General features: G+C 37.8%; 1 protein-coding gene across 1 annotated transcript; it reads left to right on the top strand.

The window, feature by feature from the left end:
* Nucleotides 1-1,920: 1,920 nt before the first annotated feature.
* LOC134221781 (uncharacterized protein K02A2.6-like) lies at nucleotides 1,921-17,732 on the top strand. Its single transcript, XM_062700966.1, has 6 exons — nucleotides 1,921-1,985; nucleotides 2,086-2,949; nucleotides 3,554-5,346; nucleotides 5,404-6,340; nucleotides 13,581-14,237; nucleotides 17,671-17,732. The coding sequence occupies exons 2-6, from the start codon at nucleotides 2,097-2,099 to the stop codon at nucleotides 17,730-17,732; spliced, it is 4,302 nt and encodes a 1,433-aa protein (XP_062556950.1). The 5' UTR covers nucleotides 1,921-1,985; nucleotides 2,086-2,096.
* Nucleotides 17,733-18,699: the final 967 nt, after the last annotated feature.

The raw sequence follows: 18,699 nt of genomic DNA, 5'->3' as shown, positions 1-18,699 counted from the left end.
CGCAAAGTGACGTCCCCCTCGAATACAGCTTCTAACAAAATCGAATCGTGTGAATGTGATATAATTTAAACTGGATTTTGGATGAATTAATGCATTACCAATCCATGTTTTATTTAAGATTATTCTACTTTATATATACATCCCATTCCAATCGTACAGTTGTCCCACGTGAAAAATGTTGAAATCCAAAGTATATTAAGCCATTCAAGGAGCAGAATTGAAACAATTTATGAAATCATGTTTAGACATCAAATATATTCGTTTTACAACCATACGTTTTAAATTGTCTTCCGCATTGGCGCTTGAACGTTGAAGAATTATTCGATTTTTTCTATTAAATCTAGGTTTAAGTTAAATACTTCATGTTAATTCTAGAGAGCATCTGTTTTTTAAACAATTCATGTTGAATAAGTGGAGAATAAATAATTATCATCATTATTTTTCATCATATAAAATGCTTTCCACAAAACCATCACAATCCGAGTTATTCTTCAGCGCTCAGAAGATTTCCATCTAACTTGCATTCGACCCTGCTGCGACAGAAAGAGCATGACTGTCAACTACGAAACGAAATGAAAACAGAGAGAATTTTCTCTCTCGCAAAGAGAGCGTGACGCTTGTCAGTTTTGTTTTGTTGAATTTCTCCCTGCACGGAAGAAATAAACTACCCAATAGTGAGTTTAATTCACCCAACCTCGAACATCCGTACGGGAAGCCAAAATTGAGTAAGTAGAGTCGAAGTAGTTTGCCTTTACTCCCATGTTAAAAAAGTACCCAACGGAAAATTTATTGACCCAAATTTAAGTTTAATTCACTCAATTTCGACCTCAGGTAATAAAACTCAAAATTGGCTTCCTGTATTGAACTGGCGTCGTTGGATTGTTTGGCTTTTTTGTTTTTGACAACAAAAGAAAGAGTGGATGAAAGAGAAGAGAAAAAATAACTCAAAAGTAAGTTTAAAAATACTCAAATTTGGGTACTTTTTTTCTTCCGTGTGCATCCCAGTTAGAACGAAAGCTCTCTCGTAATAATTGTTCGTAACAAATTCTTCATGACTCTTTTTAGCGGGTATCTTTTGACAGCGCAGAATGTATGGAATATTACGTAAATAATGACATCATAAAGCGTATTTACCCTGAAACGCCAATTATTATGTCATTAAAGGCGTAATCTGAATAGGCTATAAGAGTGCAACGCTGTAATGTGGATTGCAGAAAATATACTCGTGTGGTGGCGGTATATCGCAACTCGGCACCAAATTGTCTATACAGCAAGGTTCAGGTAGGTAACAATTTACATATAAATATACAGATAATCGAAATGAAAAGAAAAATATAAAGGATGCCGATCAGTATTTGGATTTTGTTTTGTTTTGTTGTTATTTGCGGTATTTATAGGTGTAAGGTAAGATAAGCTACATTTAGGATACATGATGATGATTATTGCTGTAACGTGACTTATGTGTTGGTGTTGGAAGCGTCAATAATGATTAATGGAATCCTAGTAAGTGTGTATGTGCTGATTAAATTACGGCCTAAGCTAAATTGCTGTATGCTTATATCGATGCAGATAACGTTTATGTGGTTTTATTGTTGTGTAAACTCAAATGAGCTGAATTTGTAAAATTCTATTGGATTGCTGCAGGGTAAAAATATGACTGTGCTGATTTAATTACGGCTTCAGGAAGAATGTTTGTCAAATGAAAACTCAAATGAGTTGACATTGAAAAATCCTATTGGATTTGCGCACTTTAATGATGCTAAGTAAAGATCAAGTGAAATAAATCGGATCATGCATGAGTAAGGGTGCATGTAAGGCGCTTTGCTCTTTGATGTTGCAGAGATGAATAGACGTTCGCTCTTGGATGTTGCGAAAGAGGTTAAATTGATTTACACTCTTGGATGTTGTGAAGGTGATCAAGTTAATTTACGAATACATGATATTACACTCTTCAATGATGTGTATGTAAAGTAGCGATATTCCTGGTAAGCAATGAGATTCTGAGATTGAAAAAAAACCTTAGGTGTGGTAAACCTTGAATGTGTATAAAGTTTTTAATTTAGTGTTGATGTATATTATTGACAGATACGGAAAATATGGAACCAGAAGCAAATTCGGGCGGCGCTAGCTTGCCGGTAGTTCAGCAGAATGTATCAATCTTTAGCCCTGCCTCATACAACTTGCCGCATTTCAAATATAGGCACCTGCCACAATCAGAGATTCGCAATGCTTGGGGATTGTGGATTAGATGGTTTGAAACCATAATGGCAGCTTCCAATGTCACAGATGGCCCAAGTCGAAAAATGCAGTTACTTGCAATGGGAGGAATGGAACTGCAGAGCGCTTTCTACGGAATACCGGGATGTGACGAAGATGACGATGATGATCCGTACGTTTCAGTAAAAAAGAAGCTGACTGATTTTTTCTCACCCAAACACCATGAGAGTTTCGAACGATTCCTCTTTTGGTCAATGGTGCCTGGCGATGAAGAGTCTATCGAGAAATTCGCTTTACGGGTTCAACAAAAGGCAGAAAAATGCTCCTTCGGAAAAACGGAAACAGAAAGCCGACATATTGCGGTTGTGGATAAAATAATCCAATACACTTCAGATGACCTTCGTCAAAAGATGCTGGAAAAGGAGCATCTGACACTTGACGAAGCTATGAAGATAATAAATGCATACCAATCAGTAAGGTACCAATCGGCCAAAATGAGTACGAAATCTGATAGAAGTTCGAACAATCGTGGCTTGGAGTCAGAAGGATCTACTGTGAATCGGCTGTATGAAACACATTCCAATACAACAAGAGCAAATCCACGCTGTTTGCGCTGTGGATACAGCCGACATCGAGAATTAGATCACTGTCCAGCGTTGAATAAAACTTGTCTTCGCTGTAAGAAAGTCGGGCATTTCAAATCCGTATGCAAAACTAATAGCAAGGAAACAGGTACCGTCAACTGGGGGGAAGATGATCATTGAGGTGAAGATGATCATTTGATGTGTCAGTCAAAAGTGCCAATTTTTTTTATGAAACGGTAGTCAACAATATTCTCCGTTCAAGTAATGTTACCGCTAGGTAGAAATCCGAGTTTTTCGATTATAATAATGAAAATGTATTTTGTGGAAGAAAGAGAGAGATAGTCATAAATGACGCTATTTTCGTTTCAAATATTGACTTCGTATACTTCTTTACGTAGTAAATTCAACATTCATACAAATAACCTAGTGTATTTTGACTACTAGGTCATAATGATTTTAGTAGAGCTGTCTTGATCAACTTCACCCCAAACCAGATTACTCAAAAAATGTGTGATAAATTAATTTATTTTAATAAATGCGAACGCATTTCAGAAAACTAAAGTTGTTGATTATTGCAACGTATAGCAGTACATGTTTTGAAAATATTTGCTTCGATTTAAAATGTAAACACACATTGTTATTGTATGTTTTGTCTTAAAAATGATCATCTTCCCCCCAGTTGACGGTAATATTGATAGTTGTTGTTTTTTTTAGAATATGTAGTAATGATCAGGTCGTAACTTGTCATTCAGGTTCTAGTGCTTTCCAGCGAGCATTTGACCGCAAACGCAAAGCTCCAGGTTCGAACAATCAAGGGTTATCGCGTCCGCCAAAATACTCCCGACCGGTATTCAACATCGAGGACGAATCAAAATGTGAAGAATATCCGGTGTATAATGTAGGAGAATCGGACGAACTGATATCCTGCTGCATTGGCGGAGTAAGAATAACTATGCTCATTGATTCGGGCTCAAAACATAATCTCATCGATGATACCACCTGGAATCTTATGAAATTAAGAGACGTTAAAGTACGTAACGAGAGATTTGACAATGAAAAGCGATTTTTGGCATATGGTCGTGTCCCATTGAAGCTAATCACAGTATTTGATGCGGATATGGAAATCAATGATGGAGACAAGCTATTGAAGACGACCTCAACTTTCTACGTGATAGAAAAAGGCCAGCAACCGTTACTAGGAAAAGTAACCGCGCAGCAAATAGGAGTTCTTCAAATTGGATTGCCAAGTTCACATAACGCTTCGATCAGTAGAGTAGATACAGGGAAACAACCTTTCCCTAAAATAAAAGGAATAGAGTTGAGTTTGCCTATTGATAGGACAGTCCCACCTGTCATCCAACCACTTCGACGGTGTCCTATTCCTTTATTGCAACAGGTTGAATCAAAGTTGGACGAACTTCTACAAATGGATATTATCGAAAAAGTCACTCGGCCCACTTCATGGGTTTCCCCGTTGGTCCCAATACTAAAGGACAACGGAGAGCTCCGTTTGTGTGTTGACATGCGTAGAGCAAATATGGCCATTAAAAGACTGAACCATCCGCTACCTGTTTTTGACGATTTACTTCCAAAATTTCGAAATGCTAAGATGTTTACAACTCTAGATATAAAACAGGCGTTTCATCAGGTCGAGTTAACGGAGGAATGCCGTGATGTGACCACGTTCATTACAAACTGGGGTTTGTTTCGATATAAGCGTTTACTATTCGGTGTGAATTGTGCACCGGAATTGTTCCAGAATCTAATGGAGACTATTTTAGCTGAGTGTGAGAATACAGTTGTTTATATCGACGATATCGTGATGTTCGGGTCCACCGAAGAAGAACACGATGCCGCCGTTAAGCAAACCCTGGCCGTTTTGAACAGCTATGGCATTCTACTGAATGACCACAAATGTAAATTCAAACAAACCGAAATCTTGTTCATGGGTCACAAGTTATCACCAGAAGGAGTTTCACCAGCTGAACAAAAGGTTAAATCCATTTTACAGTTTAGACCACCACAAACCAAAGAAGAGCTAAGAAGCTTTCTTGGTTTAGTGACGTACGTGTCACGATTTATTCCGAATTTGGCTACACTAAATTTTCCACTCAGAGAATTACTCAAACAGCAAACACCATTCTCTTGGGAACCGAAGCACCAACGATCGTTTGAGCAACTCAAGCAACAGATTGGATCCCATGATCATCTTGGGTACTACGACCCAAACGATCGGACTTTATTAGTAACTGACGCTTCGGGAGTGGGACTAGGAGCTGTACTAATACAATTCAAAGAGAACCGACCCAGAGTCATTGGCTATGCATCAAAAAGTCTCTCGGAAGCCGAGAAAAAGTATCCCCCTATTGAAAAAGAAGCCCTTGGGCTTGTTTGGGGCGTGGAACGCTTCAAAATATATCTCTTGGGAATAAGCTTTGAGTTAGAGACTGATCATAAGCCGCTCGAAACTCTATTCACCGCTACGTCACGACCAACGGCTAGAATTGAAAGATGGATGCTGCGTCTTCAGGCATTCAAATTCAAAGTATAAAGATGCATAAGAAAAGAAAAAAAACAATATTTGAAATTTTATTTGTTCTAGGTCGTCTATCGTAAGGGTTCAGCCAACTTAGCTGATACCCTTTCAAGATTGGGAGCGCACGTACAAGACAATCAATGGAGCGATGAAAGTGAGGTGTTCATTCGACGTGTTTCGGCTGAGTCGTTATCAACGTTACCAAGTTTCAGAAATGATCCTGATTTTGACCCTGATACTGAAATCTGCATTCGTACTATTCAGGAAGCTGCTGCAGTTGACATCGAAGAAGTCATGCAAGCTACCGCACAGGACCCGGAAATGCAGAGATTAAAACAGTGTATCATTAACGACTCCTGGAATTGTGGTGATTTGCGACAATATATCCCATTTCGAAATGAATATACGTATGTAAACACTTTAATCTTACGTGGATCCAAACTGGTCATACCCGTAAGCTTACGACAGAGAATGCTGCAATTAGCACATGAGGGCCACCCCGGACAGTCAATGATGAAACGACGTTTGCGGGAACGATGCTGGTGGCCAGGAATAGACAAATCAGCCATTGACACTTGTGAAGCTTGTGAAGGTTGCCGATTAGTTCAACTACCAGATCCACCGGAACCGATGATGCGGCGTCCATTACCTGATCGGCCGTGGCTCGACATAGCTATTGATTTTCTGGGCCCAATGCCATCTGCGGAATACATCCTTGTAGTAATCGATTACTACAGTCGTTATATGGAGTTGGAGATTATGAGCAAAATTACGGCTCAAGAAACAATCAAGAGGTTGAAGCGAATCTTTCGAATTTGGGGACCTCCGAGAACGATTACCTTGGACAACGCCAAACAATTTGTGTCTTGTGAATTCGAAGACTACTGCAAGACGAATGGTATTCATCTTAACCACACATCTCCCTACTGGCCACAGGCAAATGGGGAGGTCGAACGGCAAAACAGGGGTGGCATTGCGCATCTCGAATCGAATCACTCTATTCGTTCGTTTTTGCATTCGTTTCGAAAAAATTGCGGCATTATGTATTTCGTTCGACTTCATTCAGTCGCAGTACAAGATTTCGAATGGTGCTGTACTAGCTCAATCGAGTATGTTCTGTCAAACGAAATGTAAACAGAGAGAATAAGAGATAGCCGTCTCCATGTTTAGTATGTCGCCCGCTGGAGAGACAACCTTCAGCGTATGGCGATTGTGAGTAAACAGAGAGAAAAAGAGATAACTTCATCTGCGTATAGCATGTTGCCTGTTGGAAAGGCATCTTTCAGGGCATAAATTAATTTATAAACAAGCAAATTGTGCTCAATGTCTATAAAAAGCAATATTATTTATTGAGCAGTTGCAATTGATTTAAACATTATGCCGATATGATATGTGTTGTAAATTAAGATATTGTTACGACACAAATTAAAAGTTTTATGTTTATTCGAGCTTATGCCATAGATCCAATTTTAAGCTAAATAATTTAAAGCTAAAGAAAGATTCGATAATAGTAGACTTTGATATTTTCCATGTGTTTTAGTTAAATGCATTTGGGTAATCTCTTGCGCGTTTTTTTATTTAACTTAATCATTTTTACATAGATTTTGGAATATACACGTTTTTACGCCAATTTTCCCCATAGAATTTCACGCGGTTTGTCGAAAACGTCAAGAAATACGTGAAAACTGCAAAAAAAAAACGATTTTAGTTGAAGTCGTTTTCACGCGGATTTCGGGATAATTAGAGATTGCATATTGTCTGGAAACTCTAAAAGTAGGTATACTAATGACATTCGTTCCTTCAAGATACAATAATGAAACATTTATTCTCTTGTCGTAGAGAAATAATAACAAATATAATTAAAAACTTTCAGCAAGAAATAACTCTCGAACAACATTCGAAAGCTAAAAAGGTGACGAGTGATTTTCATTCGACTTGAGTCGTTTTTCAGTGTGCTATCGAGTTTCCATAATGCCAAAACATCTCGTTATTCTTGTACCTCCTCGATCATACTCGAACGATGAGTCGTTTTCGAGATCGGATCGAAATCCGTAATGCCAAACATGTTCGACTCGATAGAATTACGTTCGAATCGAGATGCACAATGCCACCCCAGGTCACTTCTGAAGAGGATGAAAATTGCAAATGCTTTGTATGATGACTGGAAAGCTGAACTAAATCACTACTTGGAACTCTACAATCATACCCCACACACAATAACGGGTAAAGCTCCGAGCGAGCTTTTACAGAATCGAAAGCTTCGAACGAAATTACCATGTATTGATGATTTGGAGACAACACCACCTAGTACAGATTTCCGCGATCGGGACTGTGAAAGGAAAATGCTTGGAAAACGGCAGGAGGATGTAAAGCGTCGAGCTAAGCCGAGCAGCCTTGCAGTAGGGGACACAGTTCTTATGAAGAACCTCTGTCCTACCAACAAGCTGTCTACAAATTTCTTGAAGGAGAAATTCATTGTTACAGACAGACAAGGATCCAACGTCACAGTCCAGTCTAAAGAAACTGGCAAAACATTTGACCGTAATACTTCACACCTCAAAGCTATCGTTGATCCTGTGACAGTAGACACAGATGACCAGAATGAAGATTTGAACAGCTGCTCAACACCTGGTACCTCCGATAACCCTCGACTTCACGATGAACCGTCAGACTCCAGGAATGCCGCTCCCGCTTTGGATATGCGGTACACCGAACCGCGGCGCTCACGAAGGACACCTAAACCGAAAGCTATATATAGCCCATAAAGATAAGTATATTTTGCTCAATTTGTATACCTATTGTAATAAAATAAAATAATCACAATGACTCATAATAAAACATAACGATAAATCATATCTATAGGAAAAAGGGGATGTGGTACAGTAGCTCACACATACTCATGTATGAAATGCGCTTGATGGTGGGTACTTGAGATGCTCTCTTGGAATGGTCCAGTCAGTCTTATACAGTGTCGGAAGGTGTACAGTTCGGTCGGTCACTGTTAGTGTCGCTGCTAACAAACTCCATCAGTTCACCGGTCACCACATGACCCATATGCGTTCCGAACGGAGGGAAGATAGTGCTTTGTGCCGGAAAATGTTTTGATGGTATATATAAATACACTCTGCTATTTCCCATAATAAAATTTTAAGCATCAAAAACAAAAGATATTTTAGTTACTAGATAAAGATTGTCGCTTGTTCTGCTGTCCGAAACATGTGTGGTACATACCTGTCAAATCGTATGGATTTTCCTTCTTTGACATTTAGCTCCCCTATCCTCGCCAGCAAAAGATGTTCCGGACAGCGACGACAGCGACAATCTTTATCTAGTAACTAAAATATCTTTTTCAAAAACTCCTAAAAGCACATAATTGGGTCCTAAAATGAAGAATCGATATTCGATTTTCTTTCAGGGAACGATGAAGGTAATCATTCTAAACGTGTCAGTTTTTCTTTAGACTCAAAAATCGAAAAGAACATTGTTTAATTTGAAATTGAAAAATAGATGAAAAATGCTTCCTCGACATTTTCGGTCTTGTTTGACGTACGGATTCAAACGCAGTAGCAAAACACCACAGGGCACTTGACTCAACCTTTGACAGTTAATCTATGGGGCTGACGTTTTGGGCTGATGGTTCATTCGTTCTGAAATGTTGCACAGCCCAAAATTTGCCTTAAAATGTCTTAAACACTAAAATATTATTTTTACTGATTTAGAATTTTACCAGAATTTTTATAATAACTGTACAAGTATTCTTGACCGATGCACTATCGTTTGCAACCATAAACGAGGTAGGGCTTTAGGACCCAATTAGCACTATCTATCCATCCATAACCTTAATTGCATCGAAAACATGCAAAAATGTGTCGAAATCGTTAAAATTCAAATTTAAGTCTATTTTCATTTTTTTTCTCCGGAATAGGCCTTCTTAAGCCTTGGTAAGTCATTCTGCATTTGATTGGCTTTTCGGGAGGGAATATTTTCTCTCTCCGAGGTTGGGCCGATGACGATTCGGTAAAAAAATCCCGTTATCGGCCCTAAGTTGGAGAAGGCTTATCCCAGACAGAAAAAACGAGTGGCTTGGCCGTTTTTTAGGGTAGACCGCGCTCCAACGGCTCCAACGTGATTGATATTTAGACAGGAACCAATAATTCTCGGGTACTTTTTCAAAACGGCGTATGTCGCAAATTGTAAACAAACCCGTTTTTAACATCATATGGCATCAAATTCATCTAAAAATGTGTATATCTTCAAAGCTACATGAAAATATGTTTTTAAAAATGTAAATCAATTTTTGCAAAACGGTGTAACATCATTGTTGAAAATATTGCACATACACCGCTTAGCAGAAAATGTACTTTAAAAAGTTTTTTCGAACAACTAAATAGTTTAAAACGTGCGTCTGCTTGTACTTTTTCATCACTGATTTCAAAATTAAGCATGTTGCTTGAATATTCTGATTTTCGTTAGGAAAAACATTTTACGTTGTTTTTCTGCAGCAAATGTTGTTACGTCGTGTTGTAAGTGTTGCAATTTTATTGTCGCATGTGCGTGAAACGTTGCAACTTGACGCAACATTTCGACGTATCAACAATGCAGCGTACGGAGCAGCGTAACATTTCGACGAAAGTAGCATGACCTCGACGACGTAAACGACGTATGTGATTTATCTGTTGCAGAACGTTGTAACATATATTTTTATCAAAATAACTGAAATGTTCACACGCAGTGCAGATTTCAGGGTCAGTGACGATGAACCTTTTCATAATGTATCGCTGAGGTGTATTCAATTGCAATAAAAATGATTAGTTTCTAAATAGGAATAAAAATAAAATCTGAAAACTTCCAAGCTCATTTTCTCAGCTTGATCAAAATGTTACATACGCCGATTTGAAAAAGTTCCCGAGAATTATTAGTTCCTGATTTAGAGTTCCGTTCACGGAACCCCAATCCAATCTATTTGCGAATAGAATATAAGGCCATTAGGCACACTGCACGGACTGCTATGTCGCTTTCTTGCTGCAAAGAAATATTTAAGCCATTTTACATGTCTAGCGACCGGTAAAGTGTCAAGTGGTGATACTGTGATGCCAAACGACTCGTGCCCTTATGGGCCAAACACAATTGATACGTTTGCGTGCGTTTTGACAGTTTTCCCATGGCCCATTAATCTTGCTCTTTATAAAAAAACAAGGGCACTAAATGTCAAATAATTTATAATAATTTATAATAATTAAATGGACAGTACTTAATTCGTCTTAGTGGAATGAATCACTAAAAGAGCTTAATATATTTTTCCAAATAATTTTGGTAAATTAGGTAAATTATTTACCTTTGCGTGCCTTTGCCTAAAAAAGTTATACTCCATTGCACAGTGACGTCACGCACGACTTTTGACAGGTACTGGTCCTGTTGTTTACAGACGACTTTATTTTAATTTTCAGATACTTCTATCATTCTTTGGATTTTCTGATCGATAATTACCTAAACTTATCGATAATTACCAATATTTCAATGCGGAATGTACGGAATGTCTTCAACATCGTAAAATATGCAGATTTAATTTGGATCAAAAAAATTCTAAGTCCGAAACGTAAACAACAGGACCAGTACCTGTCAAAATAGTGAGGTTAGGTTTGCCGCGCGCAATGACCTATTCGCTCAATAATCGATTCTTTGGCTTATTTAAGGTCAACTTTCCTAAAGAACCCATATTTTTTAACGCCTCTAAGTATTTTTAAAATTTGAAACAAAAATAGAAAAAGTGCTGTTTTTTTTAGATTGACCGGATTTTGAAAGAACATCGGGTGAATTTTACAGGCTGATTCACAAGTGCAGCACGTTTACGGTTTTTGTTTTCGATTTTAAAAATAGTTCAATACCAAATTTTCAGAACGACTTATCTGCTTTTGTAAACAAACAATCAAACGTAGATTTGACGAATCGGATAGCACTTCCACGCAAACCAACACCATGTTGGCCAATCGATCACTCGTGGCGCGCGCATCGGATTTGCTCGAGTTTGACGTTTGCTCACTACTGCCATCTGGTTCGTGATTTGCCCAACTAACTCAAATCAACAGATGTCGTTAGTGTTTGAATGACGATGAATTTGATGAGTGAATGTTTAATGAGTTATGTCTGTTTATCTGTGCCGATACCATCAACAGATGAAATTTGTATCCGGGTAGGGGTGGGGGTGGTTCTGAAAATTGTTACGGATTGTTACGAGGGGGTGGGGGGTTCCTAAAAACAACGTTTTTTGTGTTACGTAATATTTGAACATGCCCAAGGTTATTTTTTTACGCGTTTAAAGGATGCTATCGGAGAAAAGACATTTTAGTTAGGGGAGCTTAATGTCTGTAACGAACGCGAATCAATCAATTTGCATTTCAAACTCAAGTTGTCATTTTCGTTAAGCTATACAGCGCACCGCATGGCATATTGTTAGTTGCAATATGCGCATAGTTGATAATTCTCTGCTACCCGAGACAATTATGTCATAAACTAATCTTCTACGAAGGACCAAGAAAGAGACCCATAAATTGTAACAAAATAGTGACGCACCGATAGTGGCGGCGATAACAAAGTAGAGATAATAAGAAAGGGACCCAAAAGATAATGAGTCAAAATCAGGTAGAATATATTGTACATTCATTTATATATACGGCTTAGCATTAGTAATAAAGTTAGTTCTAGACCACAGTTCTACAGTGTATGTTTTCTACATCCGAAAATCCGTAAGTCACCGGCGTCACATTTTGGTGAACTACCAGAGAGGAAAGTACTCGCGACGTTGTGTTGAAATTGTGCAGTGATACCGGCGCGCGGAGATCAACTAGAATAAGTGGAAAGGACTCCGACAAAATAAAAAAAATTGTCGTAATAAATAGCTAGAGTGATTGATTTTTGTAACGTGGTATACTGTCGCCAGGAGTGCAGTCTGAGTGTTGTGCATTGTCACAAAATTTAACTGTTACAAATCTTGAGCCAATAGTGGCAAACATTCGAAAGTTGTGAATAGATATTCACGAATCGTGTCTAAAATACCTTGTGTGTTGAATATTAAAACCCAGAGTGGTAATTCAAGTGAAACTAGGACATTGGACATTTTGAAAATAGTGAAACTGCAGTGTGTGAATTAACAAAAAGGTTGGAAATACCTTTGTAAGCTGTCATCAGAAGTGAACGCGCAGATCCGGCAAAAGGAAACAGAGAAGCAGAAGAAGTTCCAATTCGTGGAAAATAAGAACGGAAACTGCCGTTTATGCAAGGAAGCTGACACCAAGGATAATATGGTGTCTTGTGACGATTGTGATAGGTGGTTCCACCTTAGTTGTGTGCAACTTAAGCATACGCCGACAAAAGAAGAGCGATTCCTTTGCGCAAAATGCGAATATCTGGAAAACGAACGAGCGAAATTATTGGACGTAAAAATGAAATTTGATTTAGCGAACCAGCTAAATGAATCGCTGAAAATTCAACAAGATGTGGCAAACAGACGTCAGTCTGAAGGTCCTTTAAATGTGACGAGGCAAGCCTTAATCAAGCTTCCAAAATTTAGTGGGGAGGCTCGTGAATGGCCGAAATTCAAAAGCATTTTTAATGACACATCTGCCGAAGGTAGATTTACCAATCTCGAAAATTTATCAAGATTGGAAGAAGCTCTGTATGGCCAAGCTGCCAAGAGCGTGTCAAATTTGATGATAGGGGCAGCTAATGTTCCTAAAATAATGCAACGGCTTGAAGAAATTTATGGGAGACCGGAGGCTATTTATCAGCAATTATTGAACGAGCTGACAAAAACATTGAATCAACCCAAACTCCATACAATCGATATTGCTAACGCATTGGACGATTTGGTTGTGACAATGGAAACATTGGCCAGGCCAGAATTCCTTCATGATTATCGGTTAATTACTGACATAGTATCAAAGCTACCATTTAGTATGCAGATAACATGGACAGAAGCGCTTCAAAGAAATGTCAGTCAGCCAACTCTCCATGATTTGAATAAGTGGCTGCAAACTCACCCAACGACATTACGGAGATTAGCACCACCTACAAGAAAGGAACAAAAGCCCAGAATCAATATTCATAACAATCCTTCAAAAATGCAGTGCAACGTTTGTAAGCATGAGCATCAAACGTTCAAGTGCAACATATTGAAAAACCTCAATGTTGAGCAAAGGCAACAACGAATTCAACAATTGAAACTGTGTTTTCTTGCCTGAACAAAGGACACGGTAGTAAGTTTTGCAGAAGCAAGCGAGAATGCAAAATAGACGGTTGCAAGGGAATGCACAATCGTTTATTGCATAAATCAGCCGTCGAGAAACCCAAGGAAAATCAAAATCTGGAGAAGGACAAAACTAACAATAATCATCATGGAAGTCGGAAATCAACGGTATATTATCAAATAGTACCAGTAACGTTGCAGAATGGAAAACTCTCTTTGGAAACATTCGCTTTCCTTGATCCCGGCTCGTCATTAAGCCTTTTGGATCAATCGGTAGCGGATAAACTTGGGCTCCATGGACGGTCAGAACCACTGGAATTAACCTGGACGCAGAACGTTTCAAAGGAATCACCTAGCCGAAGAGTACAGCTGTGGATACGCGGACATGGAGAAAAAACTTATTCAATGAAGGATGTCAGGACCATCGAGAACATTGAACTTCCAACGCAAACATTGGATATTAAACACATGAAGAAGGAGTTCACTTATTTAGCTGATGTTCCAGTTCAGGGATACGTCAACGCCAAGCCCATGATTTTAATTGGCATGGAGCACGCTCATTTGTTGTTGACGACCGACAGAAGGGTAAGTGACGAGAACTCGCCGATGGCAGCGCGTACCAAACTAGGATGGTTGATTTTCGGTAAGGTATATAGAGGTGAGCCTTCATATTCTTTTTGCATTAGAGAGCATGAAAGTACAGATTTGAGAGCAATTTTTGAAAATTATTGTTCTACTGAAAACTTTGGAGTCAACGTCGTTAATAAATTACCAAAATCAGCAGAAGTAGAAAGAGCTGAATCAATTATTAAAAATACAATTAAATATGAAAACGGACATTACTCAATAGGATTATTGTGGAAAACTGAAAGTATGAGTTTCCCTCAAGTTTTAATATTGCTTTCAAACGTTTGGAAATGTTGGAGAAGACATTAGCTAGAAACCAGAGCTAAGAAAATGGGCAATTGAGTCATTTGAAGGATTTGTTAAAAGGGTTATGCCCGTAAGCTTAGCCCACGTGAGCTACTACAGGAACATCCAAACACCTATTATTTACCTCATTTTATTGTGACAAATAAAAACAAAGTCCCACCTAAATCAAGAATTGTTTTTGATGCAGCTGCAGCAGTAGAAGGAGTATCTTTTAACTCAGCACTGCTTTCAGGTCCTGACACAGTAAAATCTTTGTTCGGTGTTTTGCTAAGATTCAGAGAGTTCAAAATCGCTGTTACAGGGGATATACAAGAAATGTTTCAGCAAATAAAAATTGTTATGGAAGATCAGCCTGCACAAAGATACCTTTGGAGACAATGTGAGGCCGATAGGGATCCGAGCGTATATGTGATGGAATCAATGATTTTTGGATCAACGTGTTCTCCTGCTTGTGCTCAAGCAGTGAAAATTATAATGCACAGCTTTTTAAGGATGATTTTCCAAAGGCTTCTGAGGCTTCTGAAAATAACTTTTATGTTGATGATTATTTGGATAGCTTTGATGAAATTAAAGAAGCATCTGAAGTTGTTCAGGGTGTTATAAATATTCAACAGTATGCTGGATTTCATCTAAGAAGTTTTATTACAAATTCGCAACAGCTTGCCAACGTTATTCCTTCAGAAAGACTTCATGTTTCAGAAATAAAATGGTTCGAGAATAAAGAAATACCAACTGATAAAGTATTGGGTATCTATTGGAATACATCAACTGATTTGATCGAATTTCAATTAAAACTTGATCGATTGGAATTCACAAGGTTGATTACAAAGAGAAACTCTCTCGTTTGTAATGAGTATTTACGATCCATTAGGGTTAATTTCGAACTTCACAATTCATGGTAGAATTCTTTTACAAAAATGGCATAAAGAATCTTCTGATTGGGATAGCCAGTTACCAGATAGTTTATCAAATTTTGGAACTCTTGGATAGATATGCTTAAACTTGTCACCCATTTTAAGATTCCAAGATGTATGACCTTGAAAAATGCATTATTTTATGAATTGCATATGTTCGGAGATGCTTCGGAAAATGCTTTTGCTGCCGTTGTGTATCTGAAAAGTGTTACTGAAAATGGCACTGATGTGAATATAGTGTCAGCAAAGGCAAGAGTTTCACCGAATAAAATGTTATCTATACCACGTTTAGAGTTGCAAGCAGCAATATTAGGGACAAGATTGTTGAATACCGTAAGGAAAGAATTAAGAATTTCGATTTCAAAATGCGTCATGTGGTCAGATAGCCAAACTGTCCTAGCATGGATTAATAGTCAGCATAGGCGGTATAAGCAATTCGTAGCTCATCGAGTTGCTGAAATCTTAGAAACAACTTCAATGGATCAATGGAGATATATAAAATCATCATTAAACCCTGCTGATGAAGGTACAAAAATTAAAAAGGGAGCATCATTATGGCTCAATGGACCATCATTTTTAAGAAAATCAGAAAGTTATTGGCCAAACTGGACAGTAAGTATGGAAACTGATGAAGAGCTGAGAAACTATGTAAACATTCATCAAAGAATACATCCTTACTCTTTTATTCAGGACGATTATTTTTCGGACTGGTGGCGTTTAGTTAAGCGAACTCTAATAATAAAAAAGTTTACCGATTGGTTTCACCATAAAACAGATTTTGAGCGTAGCACTAATTATGATGATGTAAAATTGGTTGAAAACGCGATATTCAAAAAGCTCAATGGGATTGTTTCGCGGAGGAAGTAACATTACTGAAAGAAGGTAAAGAAATAGAAAAATCCAGCAACTTACGAAAATTGAGTCAATGCTTGATAATCATGGAGTACTCAGAGCAAGAGGAAGATTGGAACACGCAAGAAGCATACCCGAATCAGCAAGAAAGCCTATTATATTACCATATGAACATAATATTTCTTTTTAATTGTAAAGACATATCATGAACGGTATTTGCATCAGAATGACAATGTCGTAATTGCAGCTATTCTTCAAAAGTTTTGGATTATTAAACAAAGGTCACTTTTGAAAAAGGTCAAGAAATATTGCCAAGAATGCATTATTGCTAACGCAAAACCAGTACCACCCATGATGGCACCCTTACCAGATTATCGGACCGAATCTTTCTTGTATCCATTTACGCATACTGGAGTGGATTACTTTGGTCCATTTGAAGTTGCAGTAAAACGATCAAGAGAAAAACGTTGGGGTGTGATTTTTACATGTATGTCTAGTAGAGCAGTTCACATCGAAATGGCTGAGAAGTTAGATACAGATTCTTTTATTGTCTGTTTGCGTAATTTTCAAAACAGAAGAGGAAAAGTTAAGCACCTTTACAGCGATAATGGCACGAACTTTGTTGGAGCTGACAATGAATTAAAAAGAACTAATTGTGAATATTGATAAAAAGAATGAGAAACGGTGATGCGGCAGCATTAGCCTTAAAATGGACATTCAATCCTCCCGCGGCATCGCATTTTGGCGGAGTATGGGAGAGGCTTATTAGAATCATAAAGTTATCACTATACAAAATGCTGAAGCAGTATGGTAGTCGTTTACCACGACCAGCAATTTTAAGATCTGCTCTGATCCAAGTAGAATTTATTTTAAACTCTCGTCCTTTAACACACATACCAGTAGAAGATATCGACGACGAAATAATGACACCATTTCATATTCTAATTGGTCGTGCTGGAGAATATGTACCACCTTATGATCCAACAGCAATTCACTTAGAAAAACATCATTGGAAAAAGGTTCAAAACTATGGGAAATATTTTGGGATCGGTGGACGAAAGAGTACCTCCCATTGTTGTTGAAACGAAATAAATGGACTAATCAAATTGAACCTATTAAAGTTGACGATATTGTTGTAATAACTGATGATAAAGGCACCTCCTGGAACATGGTTGAAAGGTCGAGTAATCAGTGTTAGAATGGCTAAAGATGGACAAGTAAGATCTGCTGAAATTAAAACATCTAAAGGTATTTATAAAAGGCCAGCCGTCAAAGTGGCAGTTTTAGATGTTCGGAAAATTCAAAAGCCAAAGCCATCTTTAGAAACAAATGATGATTTATTTCAACAAACTCAAAACTTTCAAGGAAGGCATGACACAATTCCACTTTCAGAACCGAAGAAACTAGATTCACCAGATTTAATCCCGAATCAAAATGAGGAACATGATATATGAACAAGGCGAAAGACGTGTAGCATCTTCTGTAGTTTATAAAATTTTAGCTGGACAAAATCCTAATACTCAAGGCTTTAGATTTGATGCTTTATTATCTGAGAAAATAATTGATGGTGCAATACATAAGTACTGGAACAAAGTGTTGTCTTGGAGCACATGGTTGGGAAACACTACGTCAACATTCATCGGTATTTACCTATTCGCTCGAGGTTTAAAATTTATTGTTGATACAATCATACATAGTCAGATATTATATGACATCTATGGTTTCAGTTGGAAACTAATAGCATCATTCTGGGACTCATTAACTAATTTTTTGTCGCATAAAAACATTAGAAGGGAGACGGTAAACAAAATGGAAAATAATAGATGTTCAGAAGAGAATCAACAACCAAACAATGAAACAGAAGAAACAGAAATGAACCTGTATAGAGGAAATGTGTATCCAAAAATCAACACAAATGTCTAGTCCTAAGTAAAAAGACAATATCATTTCATAATAAGTAATAAATCGCTTATCGACAGTTATTATTGTAAATCTAGTAGATTTACGGGGTCCGGAATGTAACGAACGCGAATCAATCAATTTGCATTTCAAACTCAAGTTGTCATTTTCGTTAAGCTATACAGCGCACCGCATGGCATATTGTTAGTTGCAATATGCGCATAGTTGATAATTCTCTGCTACCCGAGACAATTATGTCATAAACTAATCTTCTACGAAGGACCAAGAAAGAGACCCATAAATTGTAACAAAATAGTGACGCACCGATAGTGGCGATAACAAAGTAGAGATAATAAGAAAGGGACCCAAAAGATAATGAGTCAAAATCAGGTAGAATATATTGTACATTCATTTATATATACGGCTTAGCATTAGTAATAAAGTTAGTTCTAGACCACAGTTCTACAGTGTATGTTTTCTACATCCGAAAAATCCGTAAGTCACCGGCGTCACAATGTCAAA

The sequence above is a fragment of the Armigeres subalbatus genome, chromosome 3 (assembly GCF_024139115.2).
Source record: "Armigeres subalbatus isolate Guangzhou_Male chromosome 3, GZ_Asu_2, whole genome shotgun sequence".
NCBI lineage: Eukaryota > Metazoa > Arthropoda > Insecta > Diptera > Culicidae > Armigeres > Armigeres subalbatus.
This window is presented reverse-complemented; position numbering and strand designations above follow the sequence as displayed.